Source organism: Podarcis raffonei, chromosome 18 (genome assembly GCF_027172205.1).
Source record: "Podarcis raffonei isolate rPodRaf1 chromosome 18, rPodRaf1.pri, whole genome shotgun sequence".
In the NCBI taxonomy this organism is placed as follows: domain Eukaryota; kingdom Metazoa; phylum Chordata; class Lepidosauria; order Squamata; family Lacertidae; genus Podarcis; species Podarcis raffonei.
In genome coordinates this window covers 11,635,810-11,659,558 of record NC_070619.1, presented here as the reverse complement: position 1 = coordinate 11,659,558, position 23,749 = coordinate 11,635,810, and the positions used below count along the sequence as shown (strand labels likewise).

At 48.3% G+C, this 23,749-nt stretch overlaps 1 protein-coding gene across 12 annotated transcripts in view; it reads right to left on the bottom strand.

Annotated features, from left to right (window-relative positions):
• Positions 1-23,749, bottom strand: part of TCF3 (transcription factor 3) — an 88,666-nt gene that overhangs the window by 15,588 nt on the left and 49,329 nt on the right. For all 12 annotated transcript variants that reach the window (XM_053372886.1, XM_053372880.1, XM_053372881.1 and 9 more), the window contains exons 6-15: positions 19,525-19,583; positions 17,824-17,953; positions 14,094-14,143; positions 10,650-10,752; positions 9,520-9,659; positions 8,249-8,375; positions 3,953-4,011; positions 3,738-3,816; positions 2,821-2,894; positions 1,239-1,433 (exon numbers count right to left, since the gene is read on the bottom strand). In XM_053372886.1, the coding sequence (XP_053228861.1) occupies positions 1,239-1,433; positions 2,821-2,894; positions 3,738-3,816; positions 3,953-4,011; positions 8,249-8,375; positions 9,520-9,659; positions 10,650-10,752; positions 14,094-14,143; positions 17,824-17,953; positions 19,525-19,583 (1,016 nt within the window). The remainder of the gene's footprint in view (positions 1-1,238; positions 1,434-2,820; positions 2,895-3,737; positions 3,817-3,952; positions 4,012-8,248; positions 8,376-9,519; positions 9,660-10,649; positions 10,753-14,093; positions 14,144-17,823; positions 17,954-19,524; positions 19,584-23,749) is intronic.

Genomic DNA, 23,749 nt, shown 5'->3' with positions numbered 1-23,749 from the left:
GGAGGAGACTCTGGAGAGTCCCATGGACTGCAAGGAGATCAAACCTCTCCATTCTGAAGGAAATCAGCCCTGAGTGCTCACTGGAAGGACAGATCGTGAAGCTGAGGCTCCAAGACTTTGGCCACCTCAGGAGAAGAGAAGACTCCCTGGAAAAGACCCTGATGTTGGGAAAGATGGAGGGTGCAAGGAGAAGGGGACGACAGAGGACGAGATGGTGGGACAGTGTTCTCGAAGCTACGAACATGAGTTTGACCAAACTGCGGGAGGCTGAGGAAGACAGGAGGGCCTGGCGTGCTCTGGTCCAGGGGGTCACGAAGAGGCGGACACCACTAAGCAACAAATTTATACTTCTCAAGTTTACACATTTTGTGACAGTGGGACCTTGGTTCTCAAGCGCCAAAAACCCAGAAGTGAGTGTTCTGGTTTTTGAACATTTTACGGAAGCCGAACGTCCGACGCGGCAGTCGGCTATTGTTTCCGGGGCACCTGCGCCAATCAGAAGCTGCCCCTCAGTTTCCGAACATTTCAGAAGTCAAACGGACTTCCGGAATGGATGAAGTTTGGCGCTTTTGTTTTTGCTCTTTATTTTGCGTTTTTGTTTTTGAGGCTTTTTCGGTCCGTTTGTTTTTGTGACACTGTGGAACCTAGTTCAGCTCCTGATTTTGTGACTGCGGAAATGGATAAAAGCCCCCCATCCAAGCAATGACTGTCATCAGTGCAGGTAAAGAAAAAAAATGTAATTTTAATTTTTATCATCTACAATACTGTCTTATTTATTTTATAGTACAGTGCACTGATTATTGCTTTCCTTTTGTGGATCAACGGTCTCATTAGATAGCAAAATCCATGTTCAATGGCTGTTTTAGGGGTTGTTTTTAAAAGGCTGGAACGGATTAATCCATTTTGCATGACTTTCTATGGGAAAGCGCTGCCTCAGTTTTGGAACGCTTTGCTTTTGGAACGGAATCCATGTTCGATTGCTGTTTTTAAAAGTCTGGAACGGAACAATCCGTACTGCGTTACTTTCTGTGGGAAAGCACTGCCTTGGTTTTGGAACGCTTTGGTTTTGGAACGGATGAAGTTTGAGAACTAGGGGACCACTGTATAACGGTTTGAGCAACCCAACTTTCATTACAGGGGAAAAAGAGAGAATAAAATATTATCATATATCGGAAATCCCTCGCAAGAGCTTCCGAAACAGCAAAAGGATGGGCTGGCAGCCTCGTCTCGCCCCTTACCAGATTTGAGTGCCTATTGGCGATTGGCAACACAGAGGCGGGAGGGAAGGATTGGCTGAGGCTGCCCACCGTCGTGCCGTGAGCCGACGCCGCCGACGCCAGCAAGTCGTGAATATCCCTGTGGTTGCTCTGCCCCACCGCATGGTTCCGGAGGACGTGGATGGCTTCGTCCAAGTGGTCTTCCATCTTGTTTTGCTTGGGGGAGAGAAACGAGAAAGGGTATCAGCCAAGCTGGTTTCCTCCTTGCTCCGGAGGGTAGGACTCGAACCCACGACTCCAAGGGACGAGGAAGGAGATTCCGACTCAACGTGGTGGGGGTTTTTAAGCAGAGGGTGGGTGCCCATCTCTCAGCGGAGATTGCTGCATTGCAGGGGGTTCATAATACTAATACTAATACTAATACTAATACTAATACTAATACTAATACTAATACTAATAATAATAATTTATTTATACCCCGCCCATCTGGCTGGGTTTCCCCAGCCACTCTGGGCGGCTTCCAGCAAAATATTAAAATACAATAATTCATCAAATATTAAAAGCTTCCCTGAACAGCCCTTCAGATGTTGTCTAAAAGTCAGACGGTTGTAGCTACAGCCAGAGACTCTTAATCTCAGGTTTGTGGGTTTGAGTCCCGTGTTCAAGCCGAAAGAGAAACAGATTGAGGTTGAATCCTGCCAAGACAGAAGTACTGTTCTTGGGGGACAGGGGGCACTCCCTGGTCCTGAATGGGGTCACTGTTCCCCCAAAGGACCAGGTGCGCAGCCTGGGAGTCATTTTGGACTCACAGCTGCCTATGGAGGTGCAGGTCAATTCTGTGTCCAGGGCAGCACCATCTGGTACGCAGGATGAGACCCTCCCTGCCCACAGACTGTCTGGCCAGAGTGGTGCATGCTCTGGTTATCTCCCACTTGGACTAGTGCCATGAGCTCTGCGTGGAGCTGCCTTTGAAGGTGACCCGGAAACTACAACTAATCCAGAATGCGGCAGCTAGACTGGGGACTGGGAGCGGCCGCAGAGACAGCATAACACTGGTCTTGAAAGACCTACATTGTCTCCCAGGATGTTTCCGAGCACAATTCAAAGTGTTGGTGCTGACCTTGAAAGCCCCAAACGGCCTCAAAGGCCCAGTATATCTGAAAGAGCGTCTCCACCCCCATTGTCCATCCCAGACATGGAGGTCCAGCTCCAAGGACCTTCTGGCGGTTCCCTCCCTGCGAGAAGCGAGGTAACAGGGAACCAGGCAGGGGGCCTTCTCGGTGGTGGCACCCGCCCTGTGGAACGCCCTCACTCCAGATGTCAAACAGAACAAACTTTTGAAGACATCTGAAGGCAGCCCTGTTCAGGGAAGCTTTTAATGTTTGATGTATTACTGTATTTTAATGTTTGGTTGGAACCCGCCCAGAGTGGCTGGGGAAGCCCAGCCAGACAGGTGGGGTATAAATAATAAATTATTATTATTATTATTCCCACATCAGAGTGGGTTTGGGCCGGATGATCCAATTTTACGATTCTAGGAGTCTACGAATCACGTCACAAGCTCCCTTTTCCGGAAGCGGAGGGGAACCGGAAGGAATCTTACCAAAGTATGAAGTGTCCCTTCATAGCTTGGGGATAAGGCACCCTGTCCGCCAGCCCGGGGCCACTGCGAAGAACCTGGGGTAGAAGGAAAATAAGAGAGTTGGTGCCAGGGGCCCAGGAGAAAACACGGAGGACTCTGCCGCTGGCGAGATTTCTTTCGTAAAACACTTAAAACTTTAAAAAGCAACCTCAAGGCCGCTTGCGAAGAGAGCTAAGCCATGACGTTGTCGGTCAAAATAATAATCAAATGCTGCAGTGTAAAACCGTGCAAAAATAATTAAATTTAAGGGGGGGGGGAGGAGATTAAAATGAACGCCAGCACCCAACAGGTGCTGAACGTTTTGCCTGAGCAAAGTTCCCTTCTAAAATGCAATTACAGCGGTCTCTTGATACTCAAACAACTTGGAACCCAAACACTGCAAACCCAGAAGGAAGTGTTCCGGTTTGCGAACTTTTTTCAGAAGCCGAACATGCTCCGTTTTGAGTGTTACGCTTCCGATTTGAGTGCGGTCTGTCTGTTTTTGCTTTTTATTTTGTGTTTCTGTTTTTGCGGCTCTTTTTTTGTGACTGCGTGGAACCCAGTTCAGCTACTGGTGGACTGATTGCATGACTGCAGTACACTGTTTATTTTATGGATCGACAGTCTCGTCAGATAGCAAAATCCACGTTCAATTGCAGTTTTGGGGGTTGTTTCTAAAAGCCTGGAATGGATTAATCCGTTTTGCATGACTTTCTATGGGAAAGCAAGCCTTGGTTTCGGAACGGACCTCCGGAACAGATTAAGTTTGAGGACCAAGGTACAACTGCAATAGCCTTTTTCTTTTTAAAAAGCCTGCTTCAGAACAGATGATGACCTGTTCTAGGGTTGCTACATAAACCCACCCCCCCTGCAAAAATAAATAAATGCAAAAAACTCACCTGTTATTCCCTGAGGGGAGCCCACCGGTGTGGATGGGTTCGAAGAGAAATTATTGCTAGAGTGATCTGGGGAGTAGATCTGAAAAAGGAGAAAACAAAGTCAACAACAACAAAAAGGTTTTTTGTCTTCTTTCCGGGAGCCAGGCAAAGAATAGAGGGTGAGCCCTTTTATTCCCCCAAAAGGTAAAGCTTCTCTTAAACTTTTTGGGACTTACCGAAGCCAATGCTTTGCCAAGCGCATCTCCTGAACTTCCAGCAGTGGTTCCTCGGTTACCTGGCACAAGAGGAAAGGAGGAGGGTGAGGGAGGAGGAAAACGCGCGAACAAGCGAAAGGAGAATCGCCCGTGGAAATGTGGACCCGAGGCGGCTGCTTCGACCAGGCCCGATTCATTTTAAATACTCATGCAAGGATAGATTTATTCAGTGGGTTTTTTTTCCCCTGGGGGAATGCAAGGCTCGGGGGACCGAAACGGATCGTGGCCTCTGGGCTTGCACCCGTAATAAATCCGTCGGACTTTGAGTGTGGCTCGGAAACTTACTCTTACTCATTGAATTTATATACCGTATTTTTCACTCTATAAAACGCACCAGACCACAAGAAGCACCTAGTTTTTGGAGGAGGAAAACAAGAAGAAAAATATTCTGAATCTCAGAAGCCAGAACAGCAAGAGGGATCACTGCGCAGTGAAAGCGGCAATCCCTCTTGCTGTTCTGGCTTCTGGGATAGCTGCGCAGCCTGCATTCGCTCCATAAGATGCACACACATTTCCCCTTACTTTCTTGGAGGGAAAAAGTGAGTCTTATAGAGCAAAAAATACGTATTTTGTGAATCTCTGTACTTTTGTCCATTTACTGTATTTATTTCCCCCGATTTGAACTATAAAAGGGTGGTTTTCTTGAGTCAAAACGAGAGTACCCCCCAAGCATTTTTTTAAGAGAACTGGATTTAGGAACACCCGTTGCCCAAAGGCTAAAAAGGGAGATAAACATCGCAGCAAAACCAAATGGAAACTTAGGATGTCAGGGAAAAACAGGATAGGAAATAACTAGAGACATTTCAGGGTCACAATCGAGAATCACCATCGTTATTAGGTTGTTGCACCGGTTGTCGAGCTAATGGAATATTATAGGGAGAGAAACGAAGGTTCGTAACCGAAAATGCAAAAATAAAAGCCGAGGGAAAAGAAGAGAAGAGAGATTAATAGCCACCGGGGTTTTGCAAGAGAGGTTTTGCAACAGGTTCATTGCAGGGTGAGGGAGATTAGCACGTCCTGCGTTTCAGGCCCCTTCACCCGTGTGTGTGTGTGTGTGTGTGTGTGTGTTTTCTCACAACAGAGCCCCTGGCCCTTCCGAGCCTTGATCAGACCACGACGCCCCTTCCCGCCCTATCCGAGTAACCCCCTCCTCCTCATCTCGTGCAACAGGTCTGCATTTCACCCCACAATTGCTTCTTTATTTTCGGGTCTGTGTGTGGAATTTGCACGCTCAGAGACAAGCACCCTCCACCGTCCCGGGTGCAAAAATGAAAAAAATGCATCGCTCTCCCTGCAAAGACGCCGTCCGGTTACCCTGTGGCAAAGACAGGCGTGCTGAAAGCACAAATCATATTATATATATACACCGTATTTTTCGTAGTATAAGACGCACTTTTCCCCTCCTAAAAAGTAAGGGGAAATGTGTGTGTGCGTCTTATGGAGCGAATGCAGGCCGCACAGCTTTTGCTGAAGCCAGGAGAGCAAGAAGGATCGCAAGAGGGAGAGAATATTTTTTCCCTTGTTCTCCTCCTCTAAAACTAGGTGCATCTTATGGTCGGGTGCGTCTTATAGAGCGGAAAATACGGTATATAAAATAAACCTTCCGTTTCTCCTCCCGGTTTGCTGGAGAGGCGCTGAGCAGAGAGGGAGAGAATATTTTTTTCCTGTTCTCCTCTAAAACTAGGTGCGTCTTATGGTCGGGTGCGTCTTATAGAGCGGAAAATACGGTATATAAAATAAACCTTCTGTTTCTCCTCCCGGTTTGCTGGAGAGGCGCTGAGCAGAGAGGGAGAGAACATTATTTTCCTTGTTCTCCTCCTCTAAAACTAGGTGCGTCTTATGGTCGGGTACGTCTTACAGAGCGAAAAATACGGTATATAAAATAAACTGGCTTCCAATTCCCAAGCAGAGGGAGACTGTGTGCTTGCGGCTGGCGTACAAGGGGGGAGGCATTAGCGTCCGACGGCCCCTAGACAGCGGCTTAGACCCAAACGCATCTATTTCCGTAGCACTAATGGCTTTCTGACACTCCCCAAGAGATTAACCTACATCCAGCAGGAAAGGACGAGAATGGGAGGGGTGGGGGTGGGGGGGCGGAGTGCCGGCAGAAGGAAAAGGCCAGAAGAGTGGGGGTTTTTTTGCACCTGAGACAGGTGACGGAAAGGAAATAAACCTGCGGGGAACCTAGGTTTATAATTGCCCCCCAAAAGATGTTAGATTGTTTTTCTGTGCCACAACTGCAGCTAGAATTTTGTTAGCCAAGAACTGGAAAACATAAGGAGTCCCAACAGTGGAAGAATGGCAGATGAAGATGATGGACTTTTCGGAGCTAGCTGACTGGACCAGAAGAGTCCGCGACCAGGAGGAGGAGGAGTACCAGAAGGAACGGATGAAATTCGAAGACTATTTATCCAAATATGCTAAGATAACTTAATTGGAAAAACTTGCAAATACCAGATAGGCTTAGGATTTAAATATGTGACGTTAGAGAATAATATGTTTAAAGTCAAAATGGAAACAAAGAAAGATGTTAAGGGATTAAGTTAATTTTATGAGAAAATTGGTTTTGGAAAACCGTTACAGTGATGTACACTGAAATTCAGCCGGGGGAATCACTTAACAATGTTACTAAGATTGGATAAAGTACAGTTAAGATGTATGTCTGTTTGTTTGTTTAAATTTTTTTGGAAAACCAATAACTTTTTTGGGAAAAACCACAAACCTGCGGGGAACCCCCGCCCCGGTTCTTGCAAATAAACCGCCCCCCTCCCTGATTCCTTGCGGACATCAGGGCAGCTGGGAAATTCGGTTTTCTGATAGTGAGATTTGCCGGCGCACGTTAGCAATGCTAAGCAGGGTCCGGTCCGGTTTCGGATTGGATGGCATAGCTGTCAACTTTCCCCCTTTCGTGCGAGGAATCCTATTCTGGGCTGCATCAATAGGAGTATAGCATCTAGATCAAGGGAAGTAATAGTGCCACTGTATTCTGCTCTGGTCAGACCTCACCTGGAGTACTGTGTCCAGTTCTGGGCACCACAGTTCAAGAAGGACACTGACAAACTGGAACGTGTCCAGAGGAGGGCAACCAAAATGGTCAAAGGCCTGGAAACGATGCCTTATGAGGAACGGCTAAGGGAGCTGGGCATGTTTAGCCTGGAGAAGAGGAGGTTAAGGGGTGATATGATAGCCATGTTCAAATATATAAAAGGATGTCACATAGAGGAGGGAGAAAGGTTGTTTTCTGCTGCTCCAGAGAAGCGGACACGGAGCAATGGATCCAAACTGCAGGAAAGAAGATTCCACCTAAACATTAGGAAGAACTTCCTGACAGTAAGAGCTGTTTGACGGTGGAATTTGCTGCCAAGGAGTGTGGTGGAGTCTCCTTCTTTGGAGGTCTTTAAGCAAAGGCTTGACAACCATATGTCAGGAGTGCTCTGATGGTGCTTCCTGCTTGGCAGGGGGTTGGACTCGATGGCCCTTGTGGTCTCTTCCAACTCTATGATTCTATGATTCTATTCTATGATTCTATGATTCTATGATTCTATTCGGAATAAGGGGGTTTCCCTTTAAAAAAGGGAAACGTTGACAGCTATGTTGGATGGTGCCAGATGATATCCTGAGAGTCCCTTATCCTGATGCTACGATTCGACGGTAGGCGTCAGAAGGGATGTACGGACGCGGTCCAACCAAAACCAATTTTTCTGTTCCGTCCTGTGTCCCAAACGCATCATTGCGCCTAGAGGCTAATCTCCGCTCAATAGAAATATGGATCTGGTGCAGGACACTGAACTCTGGCTTTGCCTAAACTCAAATCCCCCCTGGTCTAATATCCCAAAAGCGTCTGGTCTAAAATGGTCTATCAAAAACTTCACTCTTGTGGTTTATCACCACAACAGCTACTCATCATTTAGGCGCTGACAAATTAGGCGGTTTGCTTTGCCTAAATGATATCGAGCATCAGAACAACTTGGCCACAATAAGGAAATTTTGCCCATGGTTTGGCTATTTTCCACCTTCCCATTTTGACTCCCCGGCACCCTCTCTGCATAATCTAGCAATTCTAAAATATAGACGCGCTTTGACTCTCGCGAGATTGAATGTCTTGCCCTCATCTGGACTTGAGGGACGGTTCCAACAGATGCCACACGGAAAACACAAGCGCCTCCAACTTTGGCCTGCAAATTTCTGGAATGCAATCCTCGATTATCAGCAACAACAGGAAAAATAAAATAAAAAGGAAAGGGTTTGGATACGAACCCATGACGCTCTCTGTCCCGCTGATAGGGGGCGTGTGGCTGGAGACTCCGTACTGGTTGGAGGCTGAGGAAAAGCCCGAGACCGAAGGGAGTCCGCCGTTCACTTCTCCTGAATGCATGGGGTAGTTCTGTAAGGGGACAAAAGGGTCAACCTGTTTCTTAGTAAAATTACCCCAGAAGATTCCTGGACATTTTAGCTGCCATTCGATCATTTTCATCGGGCTATATCTGGGACGCGGGTGGCGCTGTGGGTAAAACCTCAGCGCCTAGGACTTGCCGATCGCATGGTCGGCGGTTCGAATCCCCGCGGCGGGGTGCGCTCCTGTCGTTCGGTCCCAGCGCCTGCCAACCTAGCAGTTTGAAACCACCCCTGGGTGCAAGTAGATAAATAGGAACCACTCCAGCAGGAAGGTAAACGGCATTCCGTGTGCTGCGCTGGCTCGCCAGATGCAGCTTGTCACGCTGGCCACGTGACCTGGAAGTGTCTGCGGACAGCGCTGGCTCCCGGCCTATAGAGTGAGATGAGCGCACAACCCTAGAGTCTGGCAAGACTGGCCCGTACGGGCAGGGGTACCTTTACCTTTATATCTGGGAAATTTTGTGTGTATGGACTTCTGGCGGTTCCCTCCCTGCGAGAAGCGAGGTTGCAGGGAACCAGGCAGAGGGTCTTCTTGGTGGTGGCGCCTGCCCTGTGGAACGCCTCCCCACCAGATGACAAGGAGCTAAAGAACTATCTGACTTCTAGAAGACATCTGAAGGCAGCCCTGTTTAGGGAAGTTTTTAATGTTTGAAGTTTTACCGCGTTTTTAATATTCTGTTGGGAGCCGCCCAGAAACCCAGCCAGATGGGTGGGGTAAAAATAATAAATTATTATTATTAGTAGTAGTAGTAGTAAAGGTAAAGGGACCCCTGACCATTAGTTCCAGTCGGGGCCGACTCTGGGGTTGCGACGCTCATCTCGCTTTACTGGCCGAGGGAGCCGGCGTCCAGCTTCCGGGTCATGTGGCCAGCAGGACTAAGCTGCTTCTGGTGAACCAGAGCAGCGCACGGAAACGCCGTTTCCTTTCCCCCCAGAGTGGTACCTATTTATCTACTTGCACTGGCGTGCTTTTGAACTGCTAGGTTGGCAGGAGCAGGGACCGAGCAACGGGAGCTCACCCCGTCATTGCGGGGATTCGAACCACCGACCTTCTGATCGGCAAGTCCTAGGCTCTGTGGTTTAACCCACAGCGCCACCCGCATCCCTATACCCCCCCAAATCTGTGCCATTACCATCCTTTCGTGCTGATGAAGACTGCTGAAGTTGCCGGATTGCGGGAGAGGAGAGGATGACGCTCCCAGAATGGCCCCGTAATTAGACTGGCTGATGGAGGTTGAGGAATTCCACAAATCCGCCGAGTTGTGAAGTCCATCTGCGAAACATGGACAAAGAAAGAGGGTTTCTTTTCTCCTCTCCATTAAAAAAAATTAAATAGTTATGCTTTTCAAATTTATACATTTCACTAATTTTGAAAAAAATACATTGAATTTGGCATAGCTCACTCTTGCCCCCTAGTGTCGCATTTGTGTAGCTGAGTCCAGAAAGAGAGATAGAAAGAAAGAAAGACACACACACAGAGAGAGAGAGAGAGAGAGAGAGAGAGAGAGGGAGGAAGGAGAGGAAGAAATCCTCATTAAAATGTTTGTAGCTCTTGTTCTCTGTGAAAATGGGTTTTTTTTAAAAAAAAGTTTTGGAAATTACATTGAATTTAGCATAGGTTGCTTTCGCCATCTAGTGTCGCTTTTGTGTTTTGTGCTTTGCAACACATTTAAAGTGTTTTACTTGCAGCTGTGTAGCTGAGTCCAGAAAGAGAGAGAGAGAGAGAGAGAAGGAGGGAAAGAAAGAAAGAAAGAGAGAGATGAGAGAGAGAGAAAGAAAGAGAAAGACAGAGAGAGAGAGAGAGAGAGAGAGAGAGAGAGAGAGAGGAGGGAGGAAAAGAGAGAGAGAGAGAGAGAAAGAAAGAGAGAGAAAGACGGAGAGAGAGAGAGAGAGAGAGAGAGAGAGAGGAGGGAGGGAAAGAGAGAGAGAAAGAAAGAAAGAAAGAAAGAAAGGGATAGAAAGAGACAGAGAGGAGGGAGAGAGAGAGAGAGAGAGAGAGAGAGAGAGAGAGAGAGAGAGAGAGAATGAGAGAGAGAGAGAAAGAAAGAAAGAAAGGGATAAAGAGAGAGAGAGAGAGAGAAGGAAAATTGTCTTTAGGGCAGATCTGGGAACCATCAGTGACCCTCCCGAGGGCCACTTTGAGTTGCCGCCCAGTAACAGCCCGAGGGCCACAAATGCTTCCACCTCCTGGCCCCTGGGGTCAGGGTCCCTCCCCGACTCGAATCCCCATGCTCTGGAGGTCCACCTCGCAGGGGGGTCGTACCTGGCATGTAAAAGGCTCCAGGGTAGACAGTGCTGGGGGCTTTGGATGGGGGGTAGCTGGCCGGTTCCCTGCTATAGTCGTCACCTGAGTTGGGTGGATATACCTGTTAAAAGATAGAAAAACAGTCGTCACCCATTTAATCCCCAGCCGGCAGCATCTGCGGAGTCGGTGCCGAGTGCAAATCCCGACCACCTCCGGAGGAACCAGCGATTCCCGGGCCAAGGAGTTTTCAAAGTTTTATTCTGTTGTTGTTGTTGTTGTTGTTGTTGTTGTTGTTGTTGTTGTTGTTGTTATTATTATTATTATTATTATTATTATTATTATTATGTGTCCTCCCCCCTTTTCCCCCTAGAGGACCAACCCAGCCCAATGAGCAGGGCATCAAGAACAATTTAAAAATTATTAATAATTGGTGGCTCACAGATCTAATAATTATAATAATAATAATAATAATAATAATAATAATAATAATAATAAAATAAAACAGCTGTTTACTTTTGTCGTTTTCCTATGTTGTGAAGGCTGAAATTGCAGTTCAGGGGAGCAGGGTCAAGATATTAACCGATACGCATGAAATTTCATATATAGCTATATAACCCCTAGTGTAGTAAGAGAAGACCTTTGGAGGAGGCATTTAAAAAAAAGTTTTTTATGAACCGCCCTAATATGGATCCTTTATGCACTCCTCATTCCTTCTTAAATCGCACCCAGGGTGTTTTTTCGGGGGGGGGGGAACCAATTCCCGGGGGGGGGGGTTTGCACATTCAGAAATGACCGATTTCAAGACGCCCAAAAACCACAAAACCGAAACTGGCGTCAGAGTTTCAAAAGGAGCAGAATTTAGGCCTCCGGGAAGATTCTCAGACTCTTTTAAAATGACGTGGATCTTTCGCTTGCTTTGCATATATCACCGGGGGGGGGGGGAGTGGGGAGAACGGTTCGCTGCCCCCCCTCCAAGTTTTGCACCCATGCTAAACAGCTTTTTTTTTAAAAAAAATGCTTCTTCTTTAAAAATAAACAACCCACCCTACTCAAGGGGGATGAATTTGCAGGGAACCAGGAAAAAATAATAATAATAAATAATAATTCCAGAATCGTACACGCCCCCCCTCCAAGTTTTGATGATGCGAATCTTGCACCCATGCTAAACAGCCTTAAATAAATTGCCTCTTTTTTTAAAAAAACCACCCAACTTGAGGGGGGGACAAATTTGCAGGGAACCAGGAAAATAATAATAATAAACGATTCGAAAACCGTACACACACACACACACACCCTCCAAGTTCCGATCACGGTTTTTTTTAAAGGATCTTGCACCCATGCTAAACAGCCTTTTAAAAAAATTATAATCTTGCATTTTATTTTTTTTAAACCACCCAACTGGAGGGGGACGTTTTTGCAGGGAAGAAAATAAAAATACGATCTCCCCCCCTCCCCACATTTCCCCCCCTGCAGCGTGTTCTGTGTACTGGAGCGAGAGGTGCAGGGTTTTTTTTGGGTTGGGGGGGTGAAGAGGGAGAAAAAAGAGAGGGGAGTCTGAGCGGGGGGAACCGTAGCCGTCTGCAAAGAATAAGAAACCCGGCAAATTGCCTTTTCCTATAATTTGATTACATAGCAGGAGCCGGGGAGCGGAGCACGAATAATAGCTCCGTGCCATCTGCCAGGGCTTGGCAGGCTGCCAGATTTGCAGGCAGCTGTGCGGGGATGGGGGGGTGAGGAGGAGGAGGGGCGAGGCCCCCCAAAATAAAATAAAATAAGAGGGTAGAGGCAGCGGGAGAGAGAAAAAAGAGCAGCTTCAAAAACAGGGAGGTGCAAAGGGAGAAAACCCCAATATAAGGGGAATCTGCAAACAGGATGGTGTGTTTGAGCATGCAATGGCAATGCGTTGTCATTCCGCCCCCCCACAAAAAAAAATTCTGCAAACTGAAGCAAGGATGATTCCTTTGCGGGGGAAATAAAATAACTATGCAGTTCTCGAATCGGAGAAAGGAGAATTCTTTGCAGACTTGCTTTCTGCGGTCTTTTTTTGGGGTACCCCAAAATTGACAATGTGTCCCCCCCCAAAATTCTGCAAACTGAAGCAAGGGAGATTCCTGCCCCCCTTCCCAGGGAAAATAAAATAACTATGCAGTTTTCGAATTGGAGAAAGGAGAATTCTTTGCAGGCTTGCCTTCTGCTGCCTTTTTTGGGGTACCCAAATGGGCAATGTGTCCCCCCAAAAAATTCTGCAAACTGAAGCACGGGTGATTCCTGCCCCCCTTCCTGGGAAAAAATAAATAATTATGCAGTTTTCGAATTGGAGAAAGGAGAATTCTTTGCAGGCTTGCCTTCTGCGGTCTTTTTGGGGGGTACCCCAATTGGCAAAGTGTCCCCCCCAAAAAATTCTGCAAACTGAAGCAAGGGAGATTCCTGCCCCCCTTCCCGGGGAAAATAAAATCACTATGCACTTCTCGAATCGGAGAAAGGAGAATTCTCGGCAGACTTGCCTTCTGTCTTTTTTTGGGGTACCCCAATTGGCAATGTGTGTCTCCCAAAAAAATTATGATTCCTTCCCCTCTTCCCAGGGAAAATAAAATAACTATGCAGTTCTCAAATTGGAGGAAAAAAGAATTTTCTGCTGCCGTTGCCTTCTAATGTCTTTTTTTGGGGAGGGGGATAAGATTGGGGGGGCGGTTGCAGGGCTTGAGGGTTTCATTAAGCACCCCCCCCCAAAATTTTGCAAAATTCTGGACATATACCCCCTTCTCTATATCCGGAAAATAAAACAGAAAACTCAAGCAAAGAAGCATAATAACAATAACAATAACAATAACAATAACAATAATAATAATAATAATAATAATGTATACCGCCCTATCGCACTCAGGGCGGTTTGCGAGATAAAACCGCAACGTTAAAAACAGAAAATATGCCGTCGAAATAAAAACGAAAAACCCAAATAAAAATAAAACACATTTCAAAGGGGACCTGGTAGAAGAGGAATGTTTTTTGCCTGGCACCTAATCTCCCTGGGGATAGCATTTTGCAAAAGGGAGCCACCACAAAAAAGGCCCTGCTCTCGAGTTGTCCCCATCCGGACCTCTCCTGGGGGAGGCACACAGAGAAAGGCATCTAAAAGAGATCTCAGGGTCTGGGATCCCTTGATCCAGAAAGGGATCCCCACTTCCCACCTTGGTCCCGATATAGAGCTTTAATTCCCGCCCCACCTTTCCCCGCCAGGTACCCTAATGTCTCCGGCCGGCCCTGCCCACCGCAAGGGCTTCCCTCTCAAACTCACCGCATCCCTAAGGTTTGCAACCCACCAGGCATTCGGTGACATCACAGAAGCCCGGCCAATGGGGGGCCTAGGCTGTTAGCGCCCCCCTCCCTTTGACGACACAGGGGGAAAAACACATCCCAGTTGCGGCCGCCTTTGCCAGAGAGTAAAACGGAAAAATGGCTTACCGAAGAGGGAAGTCCTGGAGGAACTTTCCGGACTTTTTTCGGCTGTCCGTCTGAATTTGGGGTGCAAAGAGGAAGAGGGGGGGAAAGGGGGGGAGGGAGAAAGCGTTAGCAAACATAATTAAAGAGCCAGATTAGATTTTGTAGCGCCAGGGGTGCCTTCTGCCAACCGGAGCCCCGCCCAACCTGCTGCACCCCAGATTTATTCATTTTTATTTCCGTATTTTTCAGTCTATAAGACGTCCCTAAGACACCCCTATTTTGGGGGGACTCCGGTTTAAGAAAATGGGGGGAGATACTATCCGTGTATAAGGCAAGCCCAGATTTTGAACATTATTTTAGGGTTAAAAAAACACTGAAAAGTACGGTATTTTATTTATTTGTTGAATTCATAGAGCGCCCCAAACCCACAGATCTCGGGGCAATTCACAAGCAGATCTTGAAAGATTACAAAATGCATTTTGGGGTTTAAAGGGGCTGAACGTTGCAGCTCTAAATAATCTTGCCGACTTCTGTAGGAGTCAGAATATTGGGGTGTTTTTTTCCGGGGTGTGTGTGTGTGTGTTCTATGGGGTTGTTCTTTTTATTCTGATGGTGCAATTTTGCGGTTTTATATTCCGATTTCATTCTGCGAACTGCCCTTGAGACCTGCGGGCGGCATATAAATTCAGTGAAAAGGAATAAGTCTCCGAGCCATGCACAAAGTCCGACGGATATATTACGGGCGCGAGCCCAGAGGCCATGATCCGTTTCGAAAAAGGTCCCCCGGGACGTTTCGCTCTTCCGGTTATGACCACACAGCTCGCTATTTTGGGACGGGCTGGGGGTATTTTTAGTATTCCTGGTTTCGGTGCTGTAATCTTGAGGGTTTCATTCTCGAACTCAAGACCCGAAAGCTGCTTTAAAGAGACTCCCCCAAAACATCTTGTTCTCACGGGGAGGGGCGCAACTAGATTTCCCAATGGGAACCCCCCCAAAACTGCATACTGCTACCTGTATACAGTGGTTCCTTGGTTCCCAAACACCGAAAACCCGAAAGTGCGTGCTTTGGTTTTTGAACGTTTTTCGGAAGCCGGACGTCCGACGTGGCTGTCGGGTATTGTTTCCGGGGCGCCTGCGCCAATCAGAAGCTGCGCCTCGGTTTCCGAACATTTCGGAAGTCAAATGGACTTCCAGAACGGATTAAGTCTGGCGCTTTTGTTTTCGCTCTTTATTTTGCGATTTTGTTTTGGAGGCTTTCTCGATTCATTTGTTTTTGTGACTGTGCAGAACCCAGTTCAGCTACTGATTGATTGATTGATTGATTGTGTGACTGTGGAAATGGATAAAAGCCCCCCATCCAAACCATGACCATCATCAGTGCAGGCAAATTTTTATTTTTTTTAATCTTTATCATCTACAATACTGCCTTATTTATTTTATAGTACAGTACATTGATTCTTGCTTTCATTTTATGGATCAATGGTCTCGTTAGATAGCAAAATTCATGTTAAATGGCTGTTTTAGGGGTTGTTTTTAAAAGTCTGGGGCGGATTAATCCGTTTTGCATGACTTTCTATGGGAAAGCAGCGCGATTTTCTTTTTGGAACACTTTTGGGACGGACTTCCGGAATGTATTAAGTTTGAGAACCAAGGTACCGCTGCTTATCTCCGGGGGAGACAAAGGACTCTGTTGCCCCTTTCTCCCTGGGCGCTAATAATAATAATAATAATAATAATAATAATAATAATAATTTATTATTTAAACTCCGCCCATCTGGCTGGGTTTCCGTAGCCACTCTGGGCGGCTTCCAACAGACTATTAAAATACAATAGTCTATTAAACATTAAAAGCTTCCCTAAACAGGGCTGCCTTCAGATGTCTTCTAAAAGTCAGATAGTTGTTTATTTCCTTGACATCTGACGGGAGGGCGTTCCACAGGGCAGGTGCCACCACCGAGAAGGCCCTCTGCCTGGTTCCCTGTAACCTCACTTCTCACAGGGAGGGAACCACCAGAAGGCCCTCGGGAGATGGACCCAGGTGTCCGGGCCGGACGATGGGGGTGGAGACCCTCCTTCAGGGATACTGGGCCATTTAGGGCTTTCAAGGTCAGCACCAACCCTTTGAATTGTGCCCGGAAACGTCCTGGGAGCCAATGAAGGTCTTTCAAGACCAGTGTTATGTGGTCTCGGCGGCTGGATAGGGGCTCCGGAATCCCATAAAGTTTTAAATATCCTTTTTTTGTGTGTGGCACAACCCCCTTTGGGAGACGGGTCTCCAAAAGCTCGGCGCTAAGACCCCGCAGGCCAGAGCAGGCTGGGGGGGGGGAGGAGAGGCATTTAACGGAGTGAACCTGCTCTCCGCCAGAACAGGTGGATTTCATTAGTTCCAAGGCGGGGGGATGAAAGCGAAAAACGGGGGGAGGGAAAGGGGCAGGAAATTGTGCAGGAGGGAGACCGTTGGGGGGGGCGTGTGGTGTTGCGCAGGCAGAGCGGCCCCACGCCCCTTTCCAGACAGGGAATGTTCATGGGATTTTATTATTTTATTTCTTTGCACACACAAAAATGGTTTTGCAAGAAAATGCCTCTTTGCTGGGGGGCTGGGGGAACAGGCAGGAAGAAAGGATAATAGGGCATTTTGCAAGAAAATGCGTCTTCGCTGGGGATGGGGGAACAGGCAGAAAAAGCTAGGTTTGGGGCATTTTGCAAGAAAAAGCGTCTTCGCTGGGGAGGGGGGAACAGGCAGAAAAAGCTAGGTTTGGGGCATTTTGCAAGAAAATGTGTCTTTGCTGGGGAGGGGAGCACAGGCAGAAAAAGCATAGGTTTGGGGGCATTTTGCAAGAAAATGCGTCTTCGCCTGGGAGGGGGTCGGGAGAGACTCCCTGCCGGAAACCCCAAAGAGCTGCTGCCAGCCAGAGCTGGATGAAGCGATGTTTCGACTCGGTGCAAGATGCCTGCGCTTGCCAACTTCTGGAGAATCTCGGTTGTGTTTTTATTTCCGGGACAGCAGGTTTCTAGACCTCATTGTGCAGAGAAATCAGACTGAAAAGGGCGGCTATTGAAGGTTGATTTATTTGGGGGTGGGGTATTGTCTGCTTCCTTGACTACAGCCGCCCCAAAATAAAGTAGAATAACTTAGGCAAGGTTTAAAAAAAGGGGGGGGGATGAAGCTTGCTTTTTTTTTTTTGCACATGGCTGAGTTCTCCAGCAAGCCTCCATTCCAGAGATTCCTTTCCCGCAATGAATGCCAGATGTCTGGAAGCGGAGCGGAGCGTTTCCTGTACGCACCTCTCTCTCTGTTCTGCCCCGTAATAAATGTGGAGGGGGGGGGGAATAAATGAAGAGCTGGGGGGTGGGGAAAGGAGAGCTTCTGCCGGTCCGTGTAGGCAATATTCAGCTAGATGGGCCAATGAACAGGTCTGATTCTTGGTATCTCTGAGCAGGGTGGGAAAGGAGAGCTTCTGCCAGTCCGTGCAGGCAATATTTAGCTACATGGGCCAATGAACAGGTCTGATTCTTGGTATCTCTGAGCAGGGTGGGAAAGGAGAGTGGCTGCCGGTCCGTGCAGGCAATATTCAGCTAGATGGGCCAATGCACAGGTCTGATTCCCGGTCTCGCTAAGAAGGGTGGGAAAGGAGAGCGGCTGCCGGTCCGTGCAGGCAATATTCAGCTACAAGGGCCAATGAACAGGTCTGATTCCTGGCTTCTCCAAGCAGGGTGGGAAAGGAGAGATGCTGCCAGCCCGTGCACGTACCTATGCTGCTGTCCGCCCCTCTCCGGCGAGGGTTGTTGGCGTACGGGTAATATTGCGAACTGCCCTTCACCCCCGTCGGCGACAATGCACTGGGGCTCGAAATCCCCATTTCGCCGGGCAGGAAGCCGGGCTGCGGGGACGAGAGAGAGAGGAAGACAACAGCGTCCGTGAAAAAGAGGGAATAATAATAATAATATTTATACCCCGCCCATCTGGCTGGGCTTCCCCAGCCACTCTGGGCGGCTTCCAACAAAACACTAAAATACAATAACCTATTAAACATTAAAAGCTTCCCTAAACAGGGATGCCTTCAGATGTCTTCTAAAAGTTTGGTAGTTGTTTTTCTCCTTGACATCTGACGGGAGGGCGTTCCACAGGGCGGGCGCCACCACCGAGAAGGCCCTCTGCCTGGTTCCCTGTAGCTTTGCTTCTCGCAATGACAGAACTGCCAGAAGGCCCTCAGGAGATGGACCCTGGTGTCCGGGCTGGACGATGGGGGTGGAGACGCTCCTTCAGGTATACTGGGCCACTTAGGGCTTTCAAGGTCAGCCTCAACACTTTGAATTGTGCTTGGAAATGTCCTGGGAGCCAATGTAGGTCTTTCAGGACCGGTGTTATGTGGTCTCGGCGGCCGCTCCCAGTCCCCAGTCTGGCTGCCGCATTCTGGATTAGTTGCAGTTTCCGGGTCACCTTCCAAGGTAGCCACACGGAGAGCGCGTGGCAGTAGTCCAAGCGGGAGATAACCAGAGCATGCGCCACTCTGACCATACAGTCTGCGAGCAGGGAGGGTCTCATCCTGCGTACCAGATGTAGCTGCCCTGGACACAGAACTGACCTGCCCCTCCATGGACAGCTGTGAGTCCAGAATGACTCCCAGGCTGCGCACCTGGTCCTTCGGGTGCACAGTTGTGGCCTGGTTGTGGGTGCGAGAGCAGCAGCCAGGCAGCATATGCCATTGTGTGACCCATGGCTCAGCTTCAGAGAAAGCCGTGTGTTTCGGCTTCCCCCTGAAACCATGAGGACTAATGCCTTTGGGGAGAAGCGGAAAGTGACTCTCAGTGCAGAGCTATAGGGGCAGCTTTGCTGCTGCTGCGTTCGGATCCTGCCCCCTATCTTCACTCCCCCTCCCCACGCCACCTCCCTGCAAACAATTCCCCCCCAAACCCCACATAGAAATGCAGAACATTAAAACCCATCGTCGGCTAGCATTTATGCTCCTCCGCTTTTAAAAATTAAATTGCACCGAGGAGCCAGTCCCCACGCAGCTGTTTCGGAAACGCAACGTCGGGGGAAACCGCTGCGGGTTTTTAAGCAGCGTCTTGGTTAGAGGGAGAGAGAGTACAGGATTGTGAAGTCGGGAAGGGCCCTCCAGTGCTCATCCAGCCCAACCCGCTGCAATGCGGGAAATCCGGGCAAAAGCATCTAAAATGAGCAGGGAAATCTGATTTCTCGGGTGCAAAAAACGAAGGTGCAAAGGCATCTTGGAGTTGGGAGTTTTCGCCGCAAACCGCTGGGGGGTCTTGTCGCCGAACGAAACCTCCACGTTCTGCAGCAGTCTACCTGCAAATACCCGCAAATATCTGAGCTTTTGTGCCATTTGCTGGTGGGCTCTGGGAAACCAAACGCCTGCCAAGATCTGTACCGGCAAAACCCCGAATAGCAAAAGGAGATAGTGGATAAGTTAAAGAAGTTTTTGCTCACCTGGTTCAGAGCCGGCATATCTCTTCCGAACGGGTAGGCACCTCTTTCTGTGCCTTTCCCTAGAGAAAGGAAGAAGAGGAAAGGGGGGGGGGGAAGAGTCTGTGAGCACCCAAAACCGGGGGGGGGGGGGTTGGATTGCATGACCTCTGGGGTTCCCATTCCAACTTTTATTTTTGAGGACAGAGCAAAGGAGTGAGGGCAAACAGTCCTGGGAGCACTTGAGCTCAGGTTTTTAACCGAAGCTTATAATAATAATAATAATAATAATAATAATAATAATAATAATACCACCCTTTACCCAAAACGTTAAAACCTCCCAAATGAATGCACAGATCAGGGCGAAATCCTGCCATCCTGGAGTCCGCACTCCTTCCTCTGCATTTTGAGAAATGCATTCTGCCGAATTTTTGGAGAGGCGTCCGGGCGAGACAAAAGGAGGCGTTGAAAAACACCTTTTGCGATGAAATTGGGACTTAAAAATACACATTTCCGTATGGGTTTTCGGAAAGGAAGAAAGGAAACGCAGATTAATGTGGAAATAGGACAGGGTGTAGTTGATAATGATAATAACAAATATAAAAACATAATAAAACATTAAATCTTCAAAAAACACACAAAAAACCCTTCCCTATACAAGGCTACCTTCAGATGTCTCTTAAAAGTTGCATAGTTCTTGACATCTGGTGGGAGGAAGTTCCACAGGGCGGGCGCCACTACCGAGAAGGCCCTCTATGTCCCCGTCTATTTTTTCTTCTCTCTCTCTCTCCCCCCCTGCCCCCATTATTTGTTTTTGACAAACTGGAGGAAACGGGAAAATTTGGGGGACAACCCCACCATTTCCCCCTCCCTGTACACCCCAGGCCTTTATATCTCAAGCGATGTCAGATGAAGAAGACTGCCTTACGAAATGCGACTGCCTTTTGTCCAGACGTATGGCAAGAAGGGTGTTATTATTTTTTTCCTTCCAAAAATGCCTTCAGGTGCCGCCTAAAAGTTGCATAGTTCTTGACATCTGGTGGGAGGGAGTTCCACAGGGCAGGGGCCACCACCGAGAAGGCCCTCTGCCTGGTTCCCTGCAACCTCGCTTCTCACAGGGAGGGAAGATGGAGACGAAGGGATGAGGCCGTTTAGGGCTTTCAAGGTCAGCATCAACACTTTGAATTGTGCTCAGAAACATACTGGGAGCCAATGTAGGTCTTTCAGGACCAGTGTTATGTGGTCTCCATTCCCAGTTCCCTGTCTGGCTGCCGCATTCTGGATTAGTTGCAGTTTCCGGGTCACCTTCAAAGGTAGCCCCACGGAGAGCGCATGGCAGTAGTCCAAGCGGGAGATAACCACGATGATAATAATATAGGATAGAGAGAAGTGTGCTTTAAAATCATTCCTGTCTGAAGGGAGGGTGTCACCACCGAGAAGGCCCTCTGCCTTGTTCCCTGCAACCTCGCTTCTCACAGGGAGGGAACCGCCAGAAGGCCCTTGGGAGAGGGACTCCGGTGTCCGGGTTGGACGATGGGGGTGGAGATGCTCCTTCAGGTCTACTGGGCCGTTTAGGGCTTTCAAGGTCAGCACCAACACTTTGAAATGTCCTGGGAGCCAATGCAGGTCTTTCAGGACCGGGGTTACATGGTCTCCACTCCCAGTCCCCAGTCTGGCTGCCGCATTCTGGATTAGTTACAGTTTCCGGGTCACCTTCTAAGGAAAGCGCATGGCAAGATTCACTGCCATGCACCCTCAAACGGCCTTTCCTGGTTCCAATTTGAAGGAGAGGAAGAGCTGGGAATTACCCTGGTGTCTAACAAACAAGTAAACTGGCAAAAACGTAATATTGCTTAGGGCTGCCGTACGGCTGTAATTCCCCAGACGTAGCCAGGATCCGTCCGCAGAAAATGGCATCCGGGCGGAATTCTTCCGGAAAGCGGCTAAAATGTCCCGGGGGGAGGGGAACCCCGTCATAGGGCATTCCCTTATTGGAATCGCTGACTTTTATTTTTTGGCGACGTTCCTTTAAAAAAAGTATGTGTGTCTGTGTAAAAAAACTTCATTTTTCTTTTGGAGATTTTGCAAAAAACCCCACACAAACAAATGTTGAAATACGGCCACCCTATGCTTTTCCCCGACGCCCACATTCCCCGACTCTCTGGAGAGGCTTAGCGTTAAGTCAGCAAGAGGTCGCGGGGTTGCAGGGCAAAATCTTTTAACTGACCTAATTCCCCCCCGCCTCTGTCAAAGCGGTTTAGGAGCTAAATTTGCCACGCGGAGGACGGCCTCTCGCAGGGCCCCCCCTTATTTCTCCCTCCACTCCGTACAAAAAAATGAACACCGCCGGGTTTTGTTGCCAGATCTTGGGCCTAAATTGCCTCTGCCTGGTGAGAGAACCGCGAGTTTCCCCCTTATTTATTTTCTCACACACATACACACGCACCAGGGTTAACGCTAAACCGTGGTTAAGAAAAGCAGGCGCAAAAATCCAAAGCTAAATCGCGGTTCAGAAAAGCAGGCGCAAAACCCAGAGTTGACGCATTTGCTCAGGGTCCCAGGGACCAGAACGAAAAATGTCTGAACATCTATTACATTACAACAACAGCCAGGGTTAACGCTAAACCGTGGTTAAGAAAAGCAGGTGGAAAGCCCAGAGCTGACCCATTTGCTCAGGGTCCCAGGGACCAGAATGAAAAATGTCTGGATATCTCTCTCTCTCTCTCTCTCTCTCTCTCCTCCAGCTAAACCATGGTTAAGAAAAGCAGGCACAAAAATCCAAAGCTAAACCGCGGTTAAGAAAAGCAGGTGCAAAACCCAGAGCTGACACATTTGCCCAGGGTCCCAGGGACCAGAATGAAAAATGTCTGAACATCTCTCTCTCTCTCTCTCCCAGCTAAACCATGGTTAAGAAAAGGAGGCGCAAAACCCAAAGCTGACACATTTGCCCAGGGTCCCAGGGACCAGAATGAAAAATATCTGGACATCTCTCTCTCTCTCTCTCCCCCAGCTAAACCATGGTTAAGGAAAGCAGGCGCAAAAATCCAAAGCTAAACCGCGGTTAAGAAAAGCAGGCGCAAAACCCAGACCTGACGCATTTGCTCATGGTCCCAGGGACCAGAACGAAAAATGTCTGAACATCTCTCTCTCTCCCGCTACCAGCTAAACCATGGTTAAGAAAAGCAGGCGCAAAAATCCAAAGCTAAACCGCGGTTCAGAAAAGCAGGCGCAAAACTCAGAGCTGACGCATTTGCCCAGGGTCCCAGGGACCAGAACGAAAAATGTCTGAACATCTATTACATTACAACAACAACCAGGGTTAACGCTAAACCGTGGTTAAGAAAAGCAGGTGGAAAGCCCAGAGCTGACCCATTTTCTCAGGGTCCCAGGGACCAGAATGAAAAATGTCTGGACATCTCTCTCTCTCTCTAAGCTAAACCATGGTTAAAAAAAGCAGGCGCAAAAATCCAAAGCTAAACCGCGGTTCAGAAAAGCAGGCGCAAAACCCAGAGCTGACGCATTTGCTCAGGGTCCCAGGGACCAGAATGAAAAATGTCCGGATCATCTGAATATCTATTTTTTTAAACCAAACCAGGGTTAACGCTAAACCGCGGTTAAGAAAAGTAGACGCAAAAGCCACAGCCGACACATTTGCCCGAGGTTCCAGGAAGCAGAACGGAAAATGTCTGGATCCAATAATTCAGGCACGTCCAACAGGTAGACTGTGATCTATCGGTAGATCACGGGATGTCTGTGGCAGATCACTAGTAGATCACTGGCTCCTCAAGCGCAACAACTTTAACCCCTAAAAACAGGGTTTTCCTTGCTAAAAAAAGCTCAGCAACTGTGATCCCTGAACCCCCAAAAAAGGGGGTAGATCTCTGCCAGTTTTGAACTCTGTAAGTAGATCACGGTCTCTTGGGTATTGGCCACCCCTGCAACAATTGTATTAAAAATGCAATTTTTTTGGGGGGGGGGAGTGGCAAGAGAGGAAGGAGGCGAGATAAGGTGGAAGAGATTAAAGGCAGCGATTGGCGTGGTGGGGGGAGGCCGGGTGTGTGTGTGTGTGTCTTGGTCAGCCTGAACCGATTAAAAACCATTGTCCAATACGGTAGCGGCTCACAACGCCAGCTAGATTAGCAGGCCGGGTCTTTTCGGAAAAGGAGTTAATTGCTAGAAATAACGATCCACCCAGGGCTTATCGGCTCCCAGACTAGTTAACCGCTATTCGCAACCCCCCCCAATAAAA